At 39.3% G+C, this 18,984-nt stretch overlaps 1 protein-coding gene across 1 annotated transcript; it reads left to right on the top strand.

Annotated features, from left to right (window-relative positions):
• Positions 1 to 3,101: 3,101 nt before the first annotated feature.
• tbcb (tubulin folding cofactor B) lies at positions 3,102 to 17,893 on the top strand. Its single transcript, XM_002932614.4, has 6 exons — positions 3,102 to 3,355; positions 5,078 to 5,221; positions 7,728 to 7,824; positions 8,983 to 9,174; positions 12,868 to 12,940; positions 14,395 to 17,893. Exons 1-6 carry the CDS (start codon positions 3,239 to 3,241, stop codon positions 14,510 to 14,512), a joined length of 741 nt encoding a protein of 246 aa, XP_002932660.1. The 5' UTR covers positions 3,102 to 3,238; the 3' UTR covers positions 14,513 to 17,893.
• Positions 17,894 to 18,984: the final 1,091 nt, after the last annotated feature.

The following is an 18,984-nucleotide window of genomic DNA, read 5'->3' as shown; positions in this document are numbered from 1 at the left end:
CCCACTCTCTCCTCTTCTTATCTCCCATTCTCTTGCGCTCTTCTTAACACCCGCTCTGTAACTAACAGCCACTTTTATTCATGATCTGTTTTGCTCCAAGTCTTTTCACCTTTTTGCCATAACAGAGACCTGGCTCTCTCAGAATGATAATGCTATTGAGGCAGCTCTCTCTTATGGCGACCTTTCCCTCTCTCATACTCCCCGCATTACTGGCCGTGGGGGAGGGGTAGGGGTTCTGCATTCCCCTCATTTCCGGTTTAAACTAATCCTTATACCCCCTACTTTCAGGTTTCCTTCTTTTGAGGTGCATGCGGTTCAGCTGTTCCACCCTCTTTCTGTGCGGGTGTCAGTTGTTTACAGACCTCCTTCTTCAAAATCCTTAGCTACGTTTCTCTCTGACTTTGAATCCTTGCTCTCTTTTTTTCTATGCTCTGACACCCCTGCAATCATTTTAGGCAATTTCAATTGCCACATAGATCATCCCTCTCAGCCCTGGCCCTCTCCATTTCTCCATCTAACCTCCTCCTTTGATCTCCGGCAGTGGACTAATACAGCTACCCATAAGGATGGTCATTTCCTAGATCTGGTCTTGTCCAAAAATCTAGATCTATCTACATTTAACAGTGAGCCTTTTCCTCTTTCAGATCATCATCTTATCTCTTTTTCTATCTCGCACGTGTCTCCTTCTCCTTCTACTAATGCTCAGACTAAAACCCTGATTCGCAACACTCAACTACTCAACTATAACTGCTCTCTCTAACTCTCTTAGTTCTAGCCTCTCCTCCTTCTGTGCTTCCTCTGATCCTGAATTACTGGTAAATAGCTACAACTCCATTTTATCATCTGCAATTAACACCCATGCCCCCCTGCAGCCCCAACGCAGTCGTAACTGCAATCCCCATCCCTGGCTTAACCCTCAGACACGATTTCTGCGCTCCTGTGCACGATCTGCTGAGCACATTTGGAGGAAATCACGCGTGAAAGCTGACTTCCTCCACTATAAATTTCTTATGGTATGCCTCAATACTGCCCTATCCCAGGCTATTTTGGACCCGTCCTGCCTTTCTAACTACCGTCCCGTCTCTCTCCTGCCCCTAGCCTCTAAACTCCTGGAACGTCTTGTCTTTTCTCATGTCACTAACTTCCTCTGCACCCATAATCTGCTGGACCCTATGCAGTCTGGTTTTCGGCCTGCGCACTCCACTGAGACGGCCTTATGTAGAGTGGCAAATGATCTCCAGACTGCCAAGGCCAAAGGACGCTACTCAGTTCTCATTCTCCTAGGCCTTTCCTCTGGTTTTGATACTGTCGACCATTCTGTCCTTATGCAAATTCTCTATTCTCTGGGTATCCGGGATCAGGCTGCATCCTGGTTCTCTTCCTATCTCTGTAACCGCTCCTTCTCTGTTGCTCTTGCTAACAAATCCTCTACCCCGGTTCCGCTTAGTGTGGGGGTGCCTCAGGGCTCTGTGCTTGGTTTGCTGTTCTCCCTGTACACTCTCTTTAGGAGACCTTATTTCTTCTTTTGGTCTTAAATATCACTTATATGCAGATGACATCCAGATATATTTAGACACCCCTCTTGGCTATCTCCTCCTGGATGAACCAACGCCACCACAAACTTAACCTAGCTAAAACAGAGCTTATGGTCTTCCCACCCAAACCTGGCCCTCCTCCTCCTTTCACCGTTACTATTGATGGCATGAACATCAACCCTGTAAATTCTGCACGCTGCCTTGGGGTTATCTTTGTCCAGTCCCTCTCCTTCTCTAACCATATTAATAACACTGCCAAAACATGCCGTTTTTTCCTCCGCAATATTGCCAAGATATGCCCCTTTCTTTAACAAGTAACAGCTAAAACACTAATCCATGCCCTTATCCTTTCCCGCTTAGATTACTGCAATCTCCTACTAACCGGCCTCCCAGACTCCCACCTCTCTCCCCTGCAATCAATTTTAAACTCTGCTGCCACGATCCTCCTGCTCTCTCCGAAGAGGGAACCCGTTCAGCATCACTTAAGCTCACTAGCATGGCTACCTGTAAAGCAAAGGATAGCTTACAAAATCCTTCTGCTAACATTCAAATACATTCATTCATACATACATACATACCTGGTTACTTGGTAGGCACTGATACCTGAGGCAAGTGTCTCAACTCGTCTCATGGCAGCAGCACCCCTGGGGCCAGGCCAGAACGGGGCTCATACAATGTGACACACTCATGCCTGCAAATGGCACAAGGTAATTTAAAAAGGGCCGGATTTGAGAATGGGGCAACCGAGGCTGCCCCCTGCTCACCTCCCCCCCCCCCCACATGCGCGCTGCTTCAGTTGCAAATGGAGTAGTGGAGAGAGGATGCGCTATCCCCATTGCTCTGTATGAGCAAAATTACAATGTGGTTGGGCAGCATGCCGCCCCTAAATTTCTGCCACCCTAGGCCCGGGCCTTTATGGCCTTGGCATAAAACGGGGCCTACATTTAACCCTTTAAATACTTATTTATTGGCCCCTTTGGGGCCAGTTTTAATGCCCAAAATCACTTCGGGCCAGTTAGGAACAAGCTTAATGTAGGGCAACACTGACAACCAATGCATGGCCAAGCTCATTTATTTCTTTAAAACACCAGTTACTTATTCATTGACTGAATAAGAAACCAGCACAACAAGAAACCAAATTCAACGCCGTACGTTACATGCTGGCATTTGCCTAATAATTGTATGCAATGTCACATCTTCCAAAATAATAACGTAGTTCTTGCCCATATTAATGCATGAATGGATTAAGCACAATTATAGAGAACACTGTTGATGTTTGGTTACTGCACTAGAGCAAACCTTCCCATTGTAAGCAAATACAGCTCTGCTGCGCACAAAAATCTTCAACCCCACTGTGTACAAAGACTTCCTTCCATATCTACGGTTACGATTACTATATAGAAGGCTAACAAGAACCCGCCCTCCTAATACTATTGGCTGTACGCAATCACAAGTGAGCGAATGCGCAGCTCAATACGCAGTTAGTTTACCATTTCTATATTGTTATTGGTTGAATTCTGGCAGGCGTTCTATTAAGAATCGTCTGTGATTGGCTTCCAGTGTGTACCACCTTCTTACTAGCGGCTTGAGTTGGAAGACAATGCTCTCATTTGCTGGCGGCTCCCTGCCCTCTTTTTGATTGGCCATTACGTTCTTCTCGTTTATACCGGGGTTTTGGGTTAGCTGCCGCCGCCGCCTGCAACATGAGCTCCTTAACGTTAAGCTCATCTCCGACCGTGACTGTGCGAATCAGCAGCAGCCTTAATTCTTTCACGGCCGAGAAGAGATTGGATCGGGGCCTCACCTTGGCAGAGCTTAAGGTTTGGAGTAAATAACATGGAGGTTATGGGCTCTAACGTTAACAAATATTTTTGAGAAAAGAGTAAAAGCTAATTTTGTAGAGGAGTCTTTACATAGCTAGAGAAGTGGCGTGTTAAGTCATGTGACTTAGGAGGAGATAGTCACTAGTCTACACGAGGCGCATGAGTAGCCAGTGGGTGTGGTGCACAAGAACTGTCAAAAGCCGATTGTGTGTAGAAGATCATATAAACGTGGTTAGTTGGTTACAAATGAAAGGCTGACTGCTACAGTTTTCCTGTGTAGGTGTCTGTGCTTTCAGATGACCCCCACCCCTGCCCTGAGTGTGAGGCAACCAGAGACCGTTCAAAACTATGATGATGATATAAGAAAAAGGTCCATAGCAACCATCAGCAGTTAGAAAGCAAACCTCTGGCTGCAATGGGTTAAAAGGCTTGGGATAACTTTCCCCATTTTATTGCATAACCCCCACTTGTCAGCTCCGTTTTTCCAGAAAATAATTGCTGAGAAACCTTAAAAAATCTTTCGCTTTGACTTGTAGATTGTAAGCTCTTTTGGGCAGGGCTCTCTTCACCTCTTGTATCGGTTATTGATTGCTTTATATGTTACTCTGTATGTCCAATGTATGAAACCCACTTATTGTACAGCGCTGCGGAATATGTTGGCGCTTTATAAATAAATGTTAATAATAATAATAACAATTTATGTTATAATTAGATGAACCATCATTTAATGGGGTAATATGTTCCTTTTGGATTCTTACATGATTGGAACTAAAGGAATAATGGGCTTGTGGGTAATAGTTATTTAATACTGTAATGTCTAAATTAGACTTTGGGAATACTGTAGGCACGTACGTGCTTTAAGTTAATGTTTAGTAGTGACGAGTTGGGGATAACTAGTAACCAATATGCAAAATAAAAGTGTATGCCTACCCTAAACAGTGATAAGAAACTTAGTTTCCGTATGAACATTCCCCCTAGTATTTTGTTTGTACACAGATTATCATTTTGCACAAAACCTGTGTGCTCAAAATATAAGTCCAAGCCAGTAATTTACAATGGGGCACAATGTATTGTGTGTGTTTTTAGTTAACATCTTAACAAAGATGTTGGAATGTGAAGTGTATTTTGGCCACATGTTACGCTACCATTGCTTTTGCATTGCAAGCATTACTCTTGTTGTCTTCGGCCAGCTTCAAAAAATGCACTGTCCTGCATTGATTGGCATATTTATCATACTAAAACCTGCTGTTGCAGAGTTGTACTGATTCTGCTCTAATAGCACAGTATGCAGGTAAATAAAAAAAAAAAATCTGATCATAAAAGCAGTAGTTTTATGACTGTGAAAGCTCAAGGAATGCTTAAGAATGGCTTGTGACCATGAAGTACTCAAGTTAGGTCATTCTAAAATGAAATGTGCGCTGGCAAACTAACAGGTTTTTACATGAATCAATATTTTATGGAAATTAGGAGTGCCTGCTTCATCTGTGAAGGCACCTATTAGTCAGATGTCGACAATGTAACTATGTCAATTTTATTGACTTGGACTAAAGTCACTGAAAGCCTCATGGGCCCCAAAAGCTTGTGAAGCTTGCAGAAAACATATATCCTCTTTTTTGCTGTGTATGAAGTAGACTAAGAGGGATTACTTCATAAAAATTGTGATTGCCATATACAAATTTTCTGTTAGCCTAAATACTTAATACTGTTCTCATTTTATAGTGTAAGTTGGAGCTAGTTGTTGGGTCCCCAGCATCATGCATGGACTTGCAGCTCTACAGTACAGAGAATGCCTTCCTTCTGAATCTCGATCAAGATGATGCACTTTTGGGATCCTATCCAGTAGATGATGGCTGCAGGATACATGTAAGAATCCAATATCCTACCAGCTCTTAAAGGGGACATATACCATAAATGTTTACAATGCATTTAACCATGTAAAATAATGTAAAATAGAAGTAAGTGCTTTTATTTTAATACCTTTGGGTTCAAATATGTCCATAACTGCTTAAAAACTGTGCTCTAACCCCCCCTTCCTTTTGCAAGCTTCCAGTTTAGACTCTTCAGTATGTGTCTGGGGCCCCGGCCCTGATTGACTTCAGTAACAAAGCAGCAGCTACTTAAAGTGCTGTGAATAGGCATAGGGTGGGTGGGGCTTTGCAGTGTCACTCCCATCTTTCATTTCGCTCTGGCTTCTGACTTGAGAGGTTGTCTATGCAGCTCTCATATAATGACAGTTTTAGGAGGTAAAATGCTTTCAAAACATCTTTTTTTCTGCATCATTTCACATTTTGAGGGAGGCTGAATATTATAATGGAATATGAACTTTATATGAAATGTCTCCTTTAAGCAATGCTACAGTCTTCCAAAATTCCTAAGTGCTTTAATCTCACCCAGACTTCACCTTTTTCAGTCCTATAAAAGGACCAGTGACACCAAAAAGGAAAATGTATCAAAATAATTAAAATATAATGTACTGTTGCCCTGCACTTATAAAAGTTGTGTGTTTGCTTCAGAAATACTGCTGTAATTTATATAAACAGCTACTGTGCAGCCAGGGGGGTAGAATCTGCACAACAAAGTGAGGCTGTGTGTTCCTCCCACCTCTATATCTGAACCAAACCAGATGGTGTGCAGAGGCCCAAAATGTAATAAACAAATGTTAGGGAAAACAGGAAAAGAAAAACCCTTATAAGCGGCATAAATAATTGCACCTTCTCATCTATGCAAAGTCAAAGGGAGCATTCTGTGCAAAAACCAAAATAATAAAACATAGCCTTTGACTAAGCTTGGGATACTGTCAGCTTCAATTTAGTTCTAGAGACTGGCAGGCTTCAGGAATTTGTTCAGAAAAATCAAGATTTTGGCACACATTCTTGAATGTGGAAACAGAATAGGTGACGAAATTCAGGCATGCGTTGAGGGGCTGTGAGCATCTGCATAACTTAAGATGGCCATACACATTCAGATTTTAGTCATCTTCCGACGAAAGTTTGTATCGGCCGTACTTTAGAATACAGTCATCTGAAACTAACATTCAGACTGAAATTGTAGGATAAAGTACAGGAATGGGACCTGTTATCCAGAATGCTCAGGATCTAGGGTCTTTCTGTAATTTGGATCTCCATACTTTAAGTCTACTTAAAAATTATTTAAATATAATTTAACCAAATAGAAATAATTCTTATTGAATGCAAAGCAGTCCTATCTTAGCTGGGATCAAGTACAAGGTGTGATATCTTATTACAGAGAAAAAGGAAATCAATTTTAAAAAAAATAATTATTTGATTAAAATGGAGTCTATGGGAGATGGCCATCGTATTATTCTGAACTTTCTGGATAATAGGTTTCCAGAAAACTGATCCCATACCTGTACTAAGAATAAATTGGAGAATGTTCTGAACATAAAATAATTGGCAGACAACATTCGTACAAAAGTGACATTGCAGAAATGCATTGTAGGTCACCCAAGGATATCGAAACATAATAAATGCAAAGATTTTATCATTATGAGAGAGAAATTTTCTAATCTGTCCTATCAACTAAACGACTGATCGCCGTGGTACAAAAATAATTGGGATGATGATAATGATAATTCAGAGCCCACACACCGTCAGAATATCTTACGAAATGTCATTTTGTACCATTATATTGTGGCATGTATGGCCAGCTTTATTATTGGAATGCAAAGAGCATTTTAGCCCTATTTAATTTGGATAGTTACCTACAAAGAAATGTTAGGGCACAGAGAAAAAGAAGAAACCTCATAAACAGCCTAAATAACTTCCATCTATATTATTTAGGCTGCTTATATTTCTGTCTACCCTAACATGTCTTTGTTTAGCCATGGGGGTAGCTATTCTAACTGAAATAGGGCTAAATGGTACAGGTTACATAGAAGATAAATAATATCTGTAAAACATCATTGTATTTTGTTACCTGTACCTTTTCTACTTTTTTTCCAGCTTGAATGGCTGCCCCCATGGCTACACAGTCTTTATAAAGCAAACACACAACTTTAAGCAGTGCAGGACAAAAGTACCTTATATTTTAATTATTTTAACACTCTCCATTTTTGATGTTACTGTTTCTTTAAGCCTGAAGTGTTAATTTTGAACTCTGCAAACACAATATGGGTTTTCCTGAAACATTTTCAGTTCCCCCCCCCCCCCTTTTTTTGCTGAGTTTTTTTTATTTTTATATACTTTTAACTATGAGTGAATTATGACAAGGTTAAGTATATATTTGTGACCTTTTTTTAAAAAAAATTCTGACCCTATATTACAGCACATTTAAATCAGCTTAATGAGATGTTCTCTCATTTTGGAGAAAAAAATAAATCAAATCTTGTTATTGGCTTAATTATCTGCAGGTAATAGATAAGAGCGGAGCAAGGATTGGAGAATATGAAGACCTCTCCATGGTGGAAAAATACGAAATCTCAGAGGATACTTATGAAAAAAGATCAGGTGCAATTCCTTAGTTTCTTTATAATCCTAGGGTAGTGCAGAAAAATTGGCACTGCACAAAAGATAATCTGCAATAGGTGCTTACTAGTGACGCCCTCCCCCCACTTCTTGTAATTTTTTCTTTTTAATCTAAATAAAATGGGCTTAACTCTATTTGTACAACAACACTGTAAGACTAAGGGCTGTGGCAGACGGGAAGATTAGTTGCCCGCGACAAATCTCCCTTGCCTTGGGAGGAAACTTCTGCGATTTCCGGAAATCGCGGCGCCGCATATGCCGTCCCACTGGCGATTTACATTCAAGCCGGTGGGATGACATATCGGAGAGATTAGTCATGGCCGACTTATCTCCCCATCTGCCACGACCCTAAGGCAGAGAAATGGCACCCTGTGGGCTCATATCTAATATAATTCCTGTTATCAGCAAGGTATTCCCAGTGAATAATGTTATGAGGTGTCAAGGTAGTTAAGCGCTTACAAAGCGCTCACAGAAAGTTTCATGCTATTAAATACTTTGCCATGTATCAAGGTGGAGTTGTTGCACACAATGTTGATACCTTTGTCTGGTAATAGACTTGCTATCAATATCAGCACTTCAGCTACTGATGAATAACTTACATGCAGTATTTCTCAGTGTTACTAGCCAAGGAAGCCCTTCAGGGCAGTGAGATGTATTCTGTTTGATTTGCTTGGTTTACTTGCCCACTTCTTAAATGATCAAATCTTTGTATTTGATATTTATACATAATTTATCAGTCCATGCTCCTGTGGTGCTTATGCTCTAAGGATCCCACTATGTCCGTATTATGGTAAATTTCATTTCATTTCATGCAAACTGTTCCCTGGTCTGTAGGACACTGGTGCTTCAGCTCTAACCACTCACCACTATTCTGCCTATGCTAGAAGAACCATTTTCTGGCCACACACTTATAATGCAGTCAGTGTTAACTACAGTTGCGTCAGCAGGCCTTGGTCTTTGGATTTATAAAAGTAACGTATTGTACCTCATTGCTCCTTTTATATTCATGCTTGAGAAATGAATTGAAATTGCCACTTAAATATATATAATTTCAGTTAATGACTCAATATTTGTATGCCTATCCAGTATCTGAAAATTAAACACATCCTTCTTTCCTCCTTGCAAAACTGGTTTCTGCAGACTCTGTACGCTCCTTCCTAAAGAAGAATAAGTTAGGAAAGTTCAATGAGGAAGATGCACAACAAAAGCAAGCAGAACAGAATCGTAAGCTGGAGGAAGAGAGGTTAGTTGCAGAATCCATAACACATGGGGCAAGATGTGAAGTTCGGGTGGCTGGCCAGCCAACAAAGCGTGGGACAGTCATGTATGTTGGTGAGTGCCAGTTGATTATTTTTATTAATTTCTGAACAACTTAATGTGAAAACATAATTCATGTATTTATTAATTGTCAAATCAAGGGCATTCAAGAGCTAAGGAAAGGCAGTGTCAACTCTAAGGGGAAGATTTAGCAAAATGTGAGATTAGAGTATACCCCAGAAAACCTCACGCAGGAATCTATTCATTCCTACGGGATTTTTAGAAGCATATTTATCTATTTGTGAACTCTAATTTTCAGCCACTGATAAATATATTTTTAAATATCCCATAGGAATGAATAAAAAGTGGGTGAGTTTTTCTGTGGTAAACTCTAATATCGCATTTTGATAAATCCGCCCCTTTAAAAGGGTGAAGACACAGGGAGTTTACTAGAAGCAGCTACTTTTCACGGCTACAAAAAAAGACAATGCTGATCCTTTAGGAGCAGATTCATCAAGTATGAGTTTGAATCCCGAGATGGGTAAAATTCGAATTAGATACGATAATTTCTGAAGATCTAAAATGTCACGAAAAAACTTAATAGTCACGATATTATCGTATTGGTGATGCGAAAGTCACAAAATTTTCGTAGCTGAACAGTCGTAAACGGCGATCACGATAACGAAGCTTTAATGAATCCGAAACTTTCGTACTTGGCGTGACAAGTAAAAAAAATATGCACAGTACGAAAATTTGGAAGAAATAGGATTTTTTTTTTTTTTTTGGTATTTGGATTCAATAGTATTTTAATGAATGTCTCTTTGTGTATTTTAGCAGAGGCAGTTCTCAGTTTTGTCTATGACAGCGTATTTTCTGGCGTTTTTTAGCCATGACAATAGCTGGACATGAGCCAGCACTCACGTAAAATGAAGGAATAATGCCTGGGCGCAGAATCAGAAAATAGTATATATACTGATAAAGTGAGACCACACTGTCAGGACATATAAAAAAAAATTATGTTTATTGAAAATAGACTGACGTTTCGGCTAGCAGTATAGCCTTTCTCAAAGTGTAATAGAATAATTAATATATAATATATACCACTTAGATTGTAAGCTCTACGGGGCAGGGACCTCATTCCTACTGTACTGTATACTGTCCTACATACCACATGGCATTTATTCCCTGTGCATTTATATATATTTATTGTATTTATTATAACACTTGTCCTCCCTGTGTGTAATTTTGTATTTTGTAAGATTGTACAGCACTGCATACCCTTCCCCAAAGATGACTAACCCCAAAAAGTTTTTTAAGTATATTAATAGTAAAAAGATGCAGGTTGAGGGTGTGGCCCCATTGAGTTATAATAACAATATGGTTACAACGGATACGGAAAAGGCAGATGTGCTTAACCAGTTCTTTTCTTCTGTGTATACAGTAGAGGAGCCAGTGGGCCAAGTCCCACCCAATAGCTTCACTGTTGCCTCAGCTCCAACTACACAGTGGTTGGCACAGGATATGGTGCTTAAAGGGTTACACACGATAAATGTAAACAAGGCACCGGGGCCAGATGGAATACACCCTCGGGTACTGAGAGAGCTAGGGTCAGAATTGCAGTGGCCCTTGTTTCTGATATTCTCAGACTCGCTCTCATCAGGTATGGTACCTAGGGATTGGAAGAAGGCAAATGTCACTCCCATATTTAAAAAGGGAGTAAGATCTCAGCCTGGCAATTATAGGCCTGTAAGTTTGACATCCGTGGTGGGCAAGTTATTTGAAGGCTTGTTAAGGGATCACATACAAAATTATGTAGTGGAGAATGCCATTATGAGCAGTAATCAGCATGGCTTTATGAAGGACAGGTCATGTCAGACCAATTTAATTGCTTTTTATGATGAGGTAAGTAAGAAGCTGGACAGTGGGGATGCAGTAGATATAATCTATTTGGATTTTGCCAAAGCATTTGATACCGTTCCCCACAAACGACTGCTTTCTAAGCTAAGGTCTATTGGTCTTAGTGAAGTCGTTTGCACATGGATAGAAAACTGGCTACAGGATCGGGTACAGAGGGTGGTTGTTAATGGCACATTCTCTACTTGGAATAAGGTTCTCAGTGGGGTCCCTCAGGGTTCTGTACTGGGTCCACTTTTGTTTAATTTGTTCATAAATGACTTAGGGGAGGGTATTTTGAGTAATGTATCAGTGTTTGCAGATGACACAAAACTCTGCAGACAATTCTATCCAGGATGTGACATCCCTGCAGCAGGATCTTGACCAACTGGCAATCTGGGCAGCTAAGTGGCAGATGAGATTTAATGTGGATAAATGTAAGGTCATGCACCTGGGATGTAAAAATATGCAAGCCCCGTATACCCTTAATGGGACTGCACTAGGCAAATCCATAATGGAGAAGGACCTTGGAGTCCTTGTAGATAATAAACTTGGCTGTAGCAAGCAATGCCAGGCAGCAGCTGCAAGGGCAAACAAGGTTTTGAGCTGTATTAAAAGGGGTATAGATTCACGGGAGGAGGGGGTTATTCTTCCCCTTTACAGAGCACTGGTAAGAATATGCTGTTCAGTTTTGGTCTCCAGTGCTCAAACGGGACATTATTGAGTTAGAAAGGGTCCAGAGAAGGGCAACTAAGCTGGTAAAGGGTATGGAAAGCCTCAGTTATGAAGAAAGACTGGCCAAGTTAGGTCTGTTTACACTGGAGAAGAGGCGCTTAAGAGGTGACATGATAACTATGTATAAATATATAAGGGGATCATATAATAACCTCTCTAATGTTTTATTTACCAGTAGGTCCTTCCAACGGACACGAGGGCACCCACTCCGTTTAGAAGAAGGGAGGTTCCATTTAAATATTCGGAAAGGATTTTTTACAGTGAGAGCTGTGAAGTTGTGGAATTCCCTCCCCGAATCAGTCGTACTGGCTGATACATTATATAGCTTTAAGAAGGGGCTGGATGGATTCTTAGCAAGTGAGGGAATACACGGTTATGGGAGATAGCTCTTAGTACAAGTGAGAGAATACAGGGTTATGGGAGATAGCTCTTAGTACAAGTTGATTCAGGGACTGGTCCGATTGCCATCTTGGAGTCAGGAAGGAATTTTTTCCCCTCTGAGGCAAATTAGAGAGGTTTCAGATGGGGTTTTTTGCCTTCCTCTGGATCAACTTGTAGTTAGGCAGGTTAGGTATAGGCATTATGGTTGAACTTGATGGACGTATGTCTTTTTTCAACCCAACTTACTATGTTACTATGACACTCCCATATATTTAAAAAACCTTTAATGAGACATGGCTAGATGTTTCAGGCACCTTTCTTTAAGAAGTTGACACATTTGTGTATATTTTGCATCTTGCAGATGTCTATCTGGCAAAGATAAGGGGCAAATGTATTATGCTGTGTAAAAAAACTGCACCAAAATTCGGCACACATCACCAGGCTATATTGTGTAAAAAACAGCGTAACACTGATGTAGTTTTTTGCACGTTATTTTTCTTCCGCCGGAACATACGTAAAATAACTATGTAAAATCTGGCATTCGGACAGCAAAATTCTTCATGTATTTTGCATGGCTTTTTACACCATTTTTTCTGCAAATTTCATTTTACACAACATAATAAATAGTCCCTTAAATGTGAATGTAAACAGGAAGCTGGTCACTTGCAAAACCTAATGATAATCCATCTGTGTCTATGTTCAATATAAAATGAAGGGTTAAGAATTTATTTAAATTGTATGTAATGCTTTATATTTTAGGTTTAGCGGACTTTAAACCTGGATATTGGGTTGGAGTGAAATACGACGAACCTCTCGGAAAAAATGATGGCAGGTGAGTGGTGACATGAACATGTAAGGTTTGGAGGTACTGTTGTTGAACTAACGGGAAATATTAAGAATAATTCAGAAAGTTTTAGGTTACAGATCAGGTTATGGATTCCTGCAATTACAATAAATAGCAAGAACAACCTTCCATAGGGCATAGATGAAGCACTGTCCTGTTAATTTATTTGGTTCAAACATGGTCATCTATTATGATATAGAGTTGTGACTGTCATTCGTGGGCTCATTTATAATCTCTGGGCAAATTTTCCCATGAATACTAACCCATAGCAACCAGTCAGTGATTGGCTTTTTTTCAGCCAACTGCAGGTTGAACAATGAAAGTAAACATTTGATTGGTTGCCATGTGTTATTGCCCAGATGCAAATTTGCCCAGTGTTTATAAATGAGCCTCTCTGTTTCTCAAACATCCCATATTGTGGCATACACATATGTAAACCAAAGCTTACATGTTTTGCATCACCTGTTTTAAGGGGGGATACAATTGTGTATCATGGGGTGCAAGACCAGAATATCTCTTGTGCAATAGGGGTACAAATACATATAGGCTGTAGGTTTAGTTATGCAGCAAGTTTTCTTTTATTATTGCAGAATATTTTAAAGCAGTGCTGCCCAACTTTTTAAATCCAAAAAATAGGAAAAAAGCTTCAGCAGGTTTTCTGCAAAACATTTATTGTGGGTAGTGGTAACAAAACATGTTTCAGGTCAGTACCCTTTATCAAGTGTCTACTTGGTTGTACAACTATTTTATACAAAGTTCACTGACAATTTTTATTTTTTCCAACTTTTTACATGTAGTGGGCCAGTTATACCTCAGAGCTGCAAATAAGGGAACAAGCCCTTTAAAAAGTTTATTGCGGTGATGCAAAGTTTCGGGCAAAGTGACCCCTTTATCAACGTTGCATCACCGCAATAAACTTTTTAAAGGGCTTGTTCCCTTATTTGCAGTTCTGAGTGCCATTTGCTTTTTGTTTCTACAATTGGTTTTGGGTGGGTGCCGATCCCCCCAGCAGTGAGCACCAGGCATTCAAGTTTTTTTGGAGCGCCAGGATGTGCGAAAGAGGTCTCTGTTGTGCCAGTTATACCTCATACAGGGTGCTGGAGGGCTGGATTCAGTTAAAATGATAATGTCATACACATGTGAGCCTCTGAGCAGTCTGGGGGTCATAAAAATACTTTAGAGGGCCACATCTGGCCCACGGGCCTCCAGTTGGACAGCCCTGTTTTAAAGCAACAGTATGAGCAAGTAGTTGTGCCTTTATCAAGTTAAAACACTACCCCAGTATAACTCTTAAACTAAGATCAAATATAAGCTTGTTACACTGCATCATTTACTGTAGGGCTAGTACATATTTCCACTCTCTGCAGACTTGGTACATTGACGCTTTAATTTTGACCATCTTATGCTTTAAGGTTAACATTGCCACTTCATTATGTTCCTAGTGTTGAAGGAAAACGATACTTCACGTGTACACCGAAGTATGGTGCCTTTGTAAAGCCACAGTATGTGATGGTGGGAGACTACCCAGAGGAAGACTATGGCTTGGATGATGAGATGTGACCTTGCCAACCAGTTTTTTTTCAACAGTTCATTTCTACTGTGCCTCCTTGAATTTCCTTTTCTCCTTTATCCTGTTTTACTCCTTAATGTATTGATGTTGTGAAGAAAAATGTATGGTTTGAATTTTAATTGCCTGATTATGAAACACTTTTGTCTCTTTGTTCTTCAGCTGACACACTGCGTTTTTGTTTTTTACATTTTTTCCGCAGTTTCTGCATATACACATTGTAGGAACCTTGAATTCCTGTTAGTGGTGTTTTCAATCTTAATCCAGTTTAGAAGCAGTGGTGCATGTGTCTTGTTTGTATTCACAAGCTATGCAAAATAATCAATTACCTTTCTGGTCAAGAGAATTAAAATACATATATTGGTTTAATAATGTAAAATGCAATTACTTTGCATAACCTGTGAATGTGAAATACATTTAGAATTTGAATTATTGCCAACAAAACACATGATTAACTTTGACTAAAATGGCACAGGCACTATTAAATATATGTATTGTTTTATTTCACCAATATAAGAGTAAATACAGAGCAGCAAAAAAAATCCAAATTTTTGAGCGAGAGACGGTAAAGTATTGGCTCAGCCAGATACCAACACTCCCTCTAAACTTTCAGCTTGAGTGTACATTATGACATTGACACACTAATGGGTGTATTCCTTCATGTAAATAAGTTTTTCACCTTCAAAGGTGAACAAGTATTGGATGGACTGTGTCTCCTCAATGTTCATTTTACTAGCTTTGTTTTGAAATGCCAAAATGATGTTATCATTGGATACTTAGCTAATCTTAATGAATCATTTCTGCATTTGTAATTGTAAAATACAAAGTTACTAAGATGAGTATGCTAATATTCCTGCATCTGTATTTTATGTGAACGTTTTTCTAGAATTTTTTATTTTTAACTTTAATGGAGAACTAAACCCTAAAAATGAATATGATTATAAATGCCACACTTTATATACTGAATTTATTGCATCAGCCTAAAGGTTTAGCATCTCTGTAGTAGTAATGATCCGATACTTCAGAGTTGTCACAGAGAGTCACCATACTGGAATCTGTTAGAAGTGTCAGTGACACTCGCATGATCAGCGGGCTCTGAGCAGTTGTTGAGAAGCTAAGTTTAGGGGTTGTAGCAAATTATAAAGCATAGAGGGTGATACAGCAGGGCTGATTATTAAGTTTTAATGCTAGTTGCACTGGTTTATGTACTAATAATCTGTATTTACTAAAAAGTCGCCTATTCTGACATTTATATTCTATATATACAGATTATTATGCATTGCTCCCTAAGCTCAGTAACTGACAGCAGCACAGAGCATGTGCAGAAAAAAAGATGGGGAGCTACTGGGGGCATCTTTGGAGGCACATATCTTCCCTGCTAAAGGGCTGTAGTTGCCTTGGTCTTGTACAGAAGCTCAAAACATAATGTAGAACATTTGTAGCCTACTTCCTTAGTTAAGTTTTAGTTCTCCTTTAAAGGCAAAAGACACCTCTTCTTATCGACATGAGCTCATTCAGTTGGGCTTATGTAGAAAAGGTGCATAAATACATCTGAACTGCCAAAAATAATATTTTTAATATACAGACACATCTGATCCATAGACTGAGAAGAAATCATGCTAGACTCCCTCTGACTTGTAGATGCCACATTATGTTCTGTTTGAAAGTAATGGATTCTGTGCAAAGCCAGAGAAACTTCAAGTCCCGGAATCCATCACTTCACAAAGGTGCAGGAGTTGTTAAATGACTTTACTAGGCTAAGGGGGATTGGCAAATGTTTGCTCTTACTTTAAGGAATCTTTTATGTCTGTGTTAAAAGAAAAATTATATATTTATAGCTGGAACTTCGGTGTTAATGCAACTTTTTTACATAAGCCCAACTGAATGAGCTCATGTAAAGCAGGGCAGTAGTAGCATTTATAACTTTTGGTGCATGTATTGCCGGTTCAGTAATGGATATCCATTTACCATGGATATTGGTAAATTTGTTAAGCGTGTTTAAAAATGTAATCTGCCAATGCACCAAATATGCCAGTGTCTGGTGGGGAGAACACTGTGGTGCAAACAATTGCCATTTGCTGGGATGCCATTGCAGCTTAACAAAAGTTTATGTTTGCTTGTGTTTTAAACATATATACATATGTACATGACTGTACAACTCAAGGTTAAAATTAAGGGGGATTTTTCTTACCTGCATTTTCAAATTAGGTTTTGGATTGGGTTTAGGATTCAGCCAAGCTCTAAAATAATGATATGATTCCTAAACAACTTTATCTGGAGGATGAGGTGTAACAGCAGATGGAATATCTGGATTTGACAGGATCACAGGATGCTGACCCTGACAGTGAGCGGTATGGTTGAAGTCAGCCAAAATACCAGACTAAAGCAGACATTTATGGCCAGCTTTATTCAGCATTACATTGTATACTATGTATTCTGAAAACTGTTTTGAATTTATAGTCATTTGTGATTTGGCAGGTCTAGGCTTTGCTCTGAAGACTATGTAGCTATGACACTTCTGTGCCAAATATATATTTTTGGAGTCCTAAAATGGTTAACACTAATACTAAAGACACATGCATCGCCTTTGTTATATATATGCCAGCAGAGAAAACTACCCATGTGCTACTAGCCTAACAAGTGTGAGGGAGAAGCAATTACCTTTTACTCTAATTTCTTGCAACTTATTCTGGCAGTTTATGAAAACGTAGTTCTCTTAAGCATGCCTAAAGCATTTTATACTTCACAGGTCATCTTATAACTTTCATTTTACTCATTAATGTACAATAGATGTTAATTTTTCACTTCACAGTCTAATATCTTAGACTCATAATATCCATTGCTTTTGTAACTAAGTCTTTGCTCAGAAAATGGTTGCAACATCTAAAAGGAAAATTGTAGATTATTCTCCTTAATGCAGTGGAAATGCAACAGGGCATGAATATCATCCAAAATTATAGGCAGGATACTTTTCAGGAACCCTCAGACCTGTGTGCCATTTTTACAGCAGTTACAAAATGGCATAGTGTTCAAAAGTCTCCCTATTTTGCTAATACATAATGCTCCATAAGCTTTTGGTGGGTTCATACAAATGACATTTGTCATAGAGTAAAGGGACAGCTCAGCAGAGAAGTCCACAGCTTCATTTAGATCTGTAGGATTGTATAGTATTGCTGTGCATAACTAGCTGTTTGCCATATGTTAAATACACCCCTTGGTGAGAAACACAGTTAATGAGAATGTTTTGCTGCTCTTCTCTGATACTTAGCTGAGCTTAGATACATTAGTATGGTCAGCTTGATTGTATAATAAGCTCAGTCCAGCTGTCCTATGTTTCACTGTGTGAAGAGCTGAATAAATATAATGTATATAAAGTTGTGTATAATTTGCATTTTGAGATATTCTTGGAGCAATGTTACAGCTACGGAATCCACTATTTTCAGATTTGGTCGAACCCTGAATCCTTCGTAAATAATCGGCCAAATACTGAACTGAATCCTAATTTGCATATGCTAATTATGGCAAGGAAGGTGTAAAGAGGTGACATTTTTTCAGCTTCCTATTTTATGTGAAAAAAAGTCATGTGGTTTTAAGGATTGGGTTTAGCCAGGAGCGTGGATTTGGCCAAAATCGGAATCCTGCTGAAAACGGGCGAATCAGTGCACTCCTAGTTGCAGCATGCTAGTAATTCACATAATCTCAATCTAGCTGCACACTATTGACCCTGTTCCTCTCTTATTACTTAAAAATATACATTGATTTCTATCTGGATCAGGGGCAGTCTACTTGTGGCACTCTAACTATTGCAGAACATCACCTCCTACTGGCTGTTGGCGGGTATACGCAAAAGTATCTGAACCTGATTGTGTGATTCTGTTCTCGGCTTAAGATTCAATATGTAAAAGACTAAGAAAACATATGTCATGTGACAAGGCCATTAATAATCATGGAAAACCACACTTTGAATATCTCTTTGTATGAATGATCAGTAAAAAGAAACACTTTAAAGTTATTTAGTTTGTACAGATTTGTAAATTTAATTAATTTACAAAGATAATGCAAAGTGCAACAACAATCCTGCAAGGTGCATGGAGCAGTAACTATCCTGGATACAAATGCTTAGTACTAATGCTCAAGGGCTACAGTTCCGCACCTTTGGCAGTAATAAATGTGCACCTTTTGTTCATAGCAATATTTGCTATTAACTTTTCATATAACAACATTCACAACAGGTTTTATTAAATGATTTTCTGTGTTTCTTATGGCTATCTTTTTCACATTGAGTCATAATGTCCCTGCATTAACCCTGCATCTTTATTTCATGTCTGATGAAGGGGCCCACCTCCAAAATGTCAATAATTTGAAATAAAGATGCAGGGTTATTCCTGCTACTTGAAGACCTGTTGTGCCGGCTGTTTTCTCAAATTTCCTAGATTACTAAGGGGTGCCGTACCCTCTGACTGTA

The sequence above is a fragment of the Xenopus tropicalis genome, chromosome 8, assembly GCF_000004195.4.
Source record: "Xenopus tropicalis strain Nigerian chromosome 8, UCB_Xtro_10.0, whole genome shotgun sequence".
NCBI classification, from domain to species: Eukaryota; Metazoa; Chordata; class Amphibia; order Anura; family Pipidae; genus Xenopus; species Xenopus tropicalis.
The sequence above is the reverse complement of the archived record's forward strand: the minus strand, read 5'-3'. Positions and strand labels throughout refer to the sequence as shown.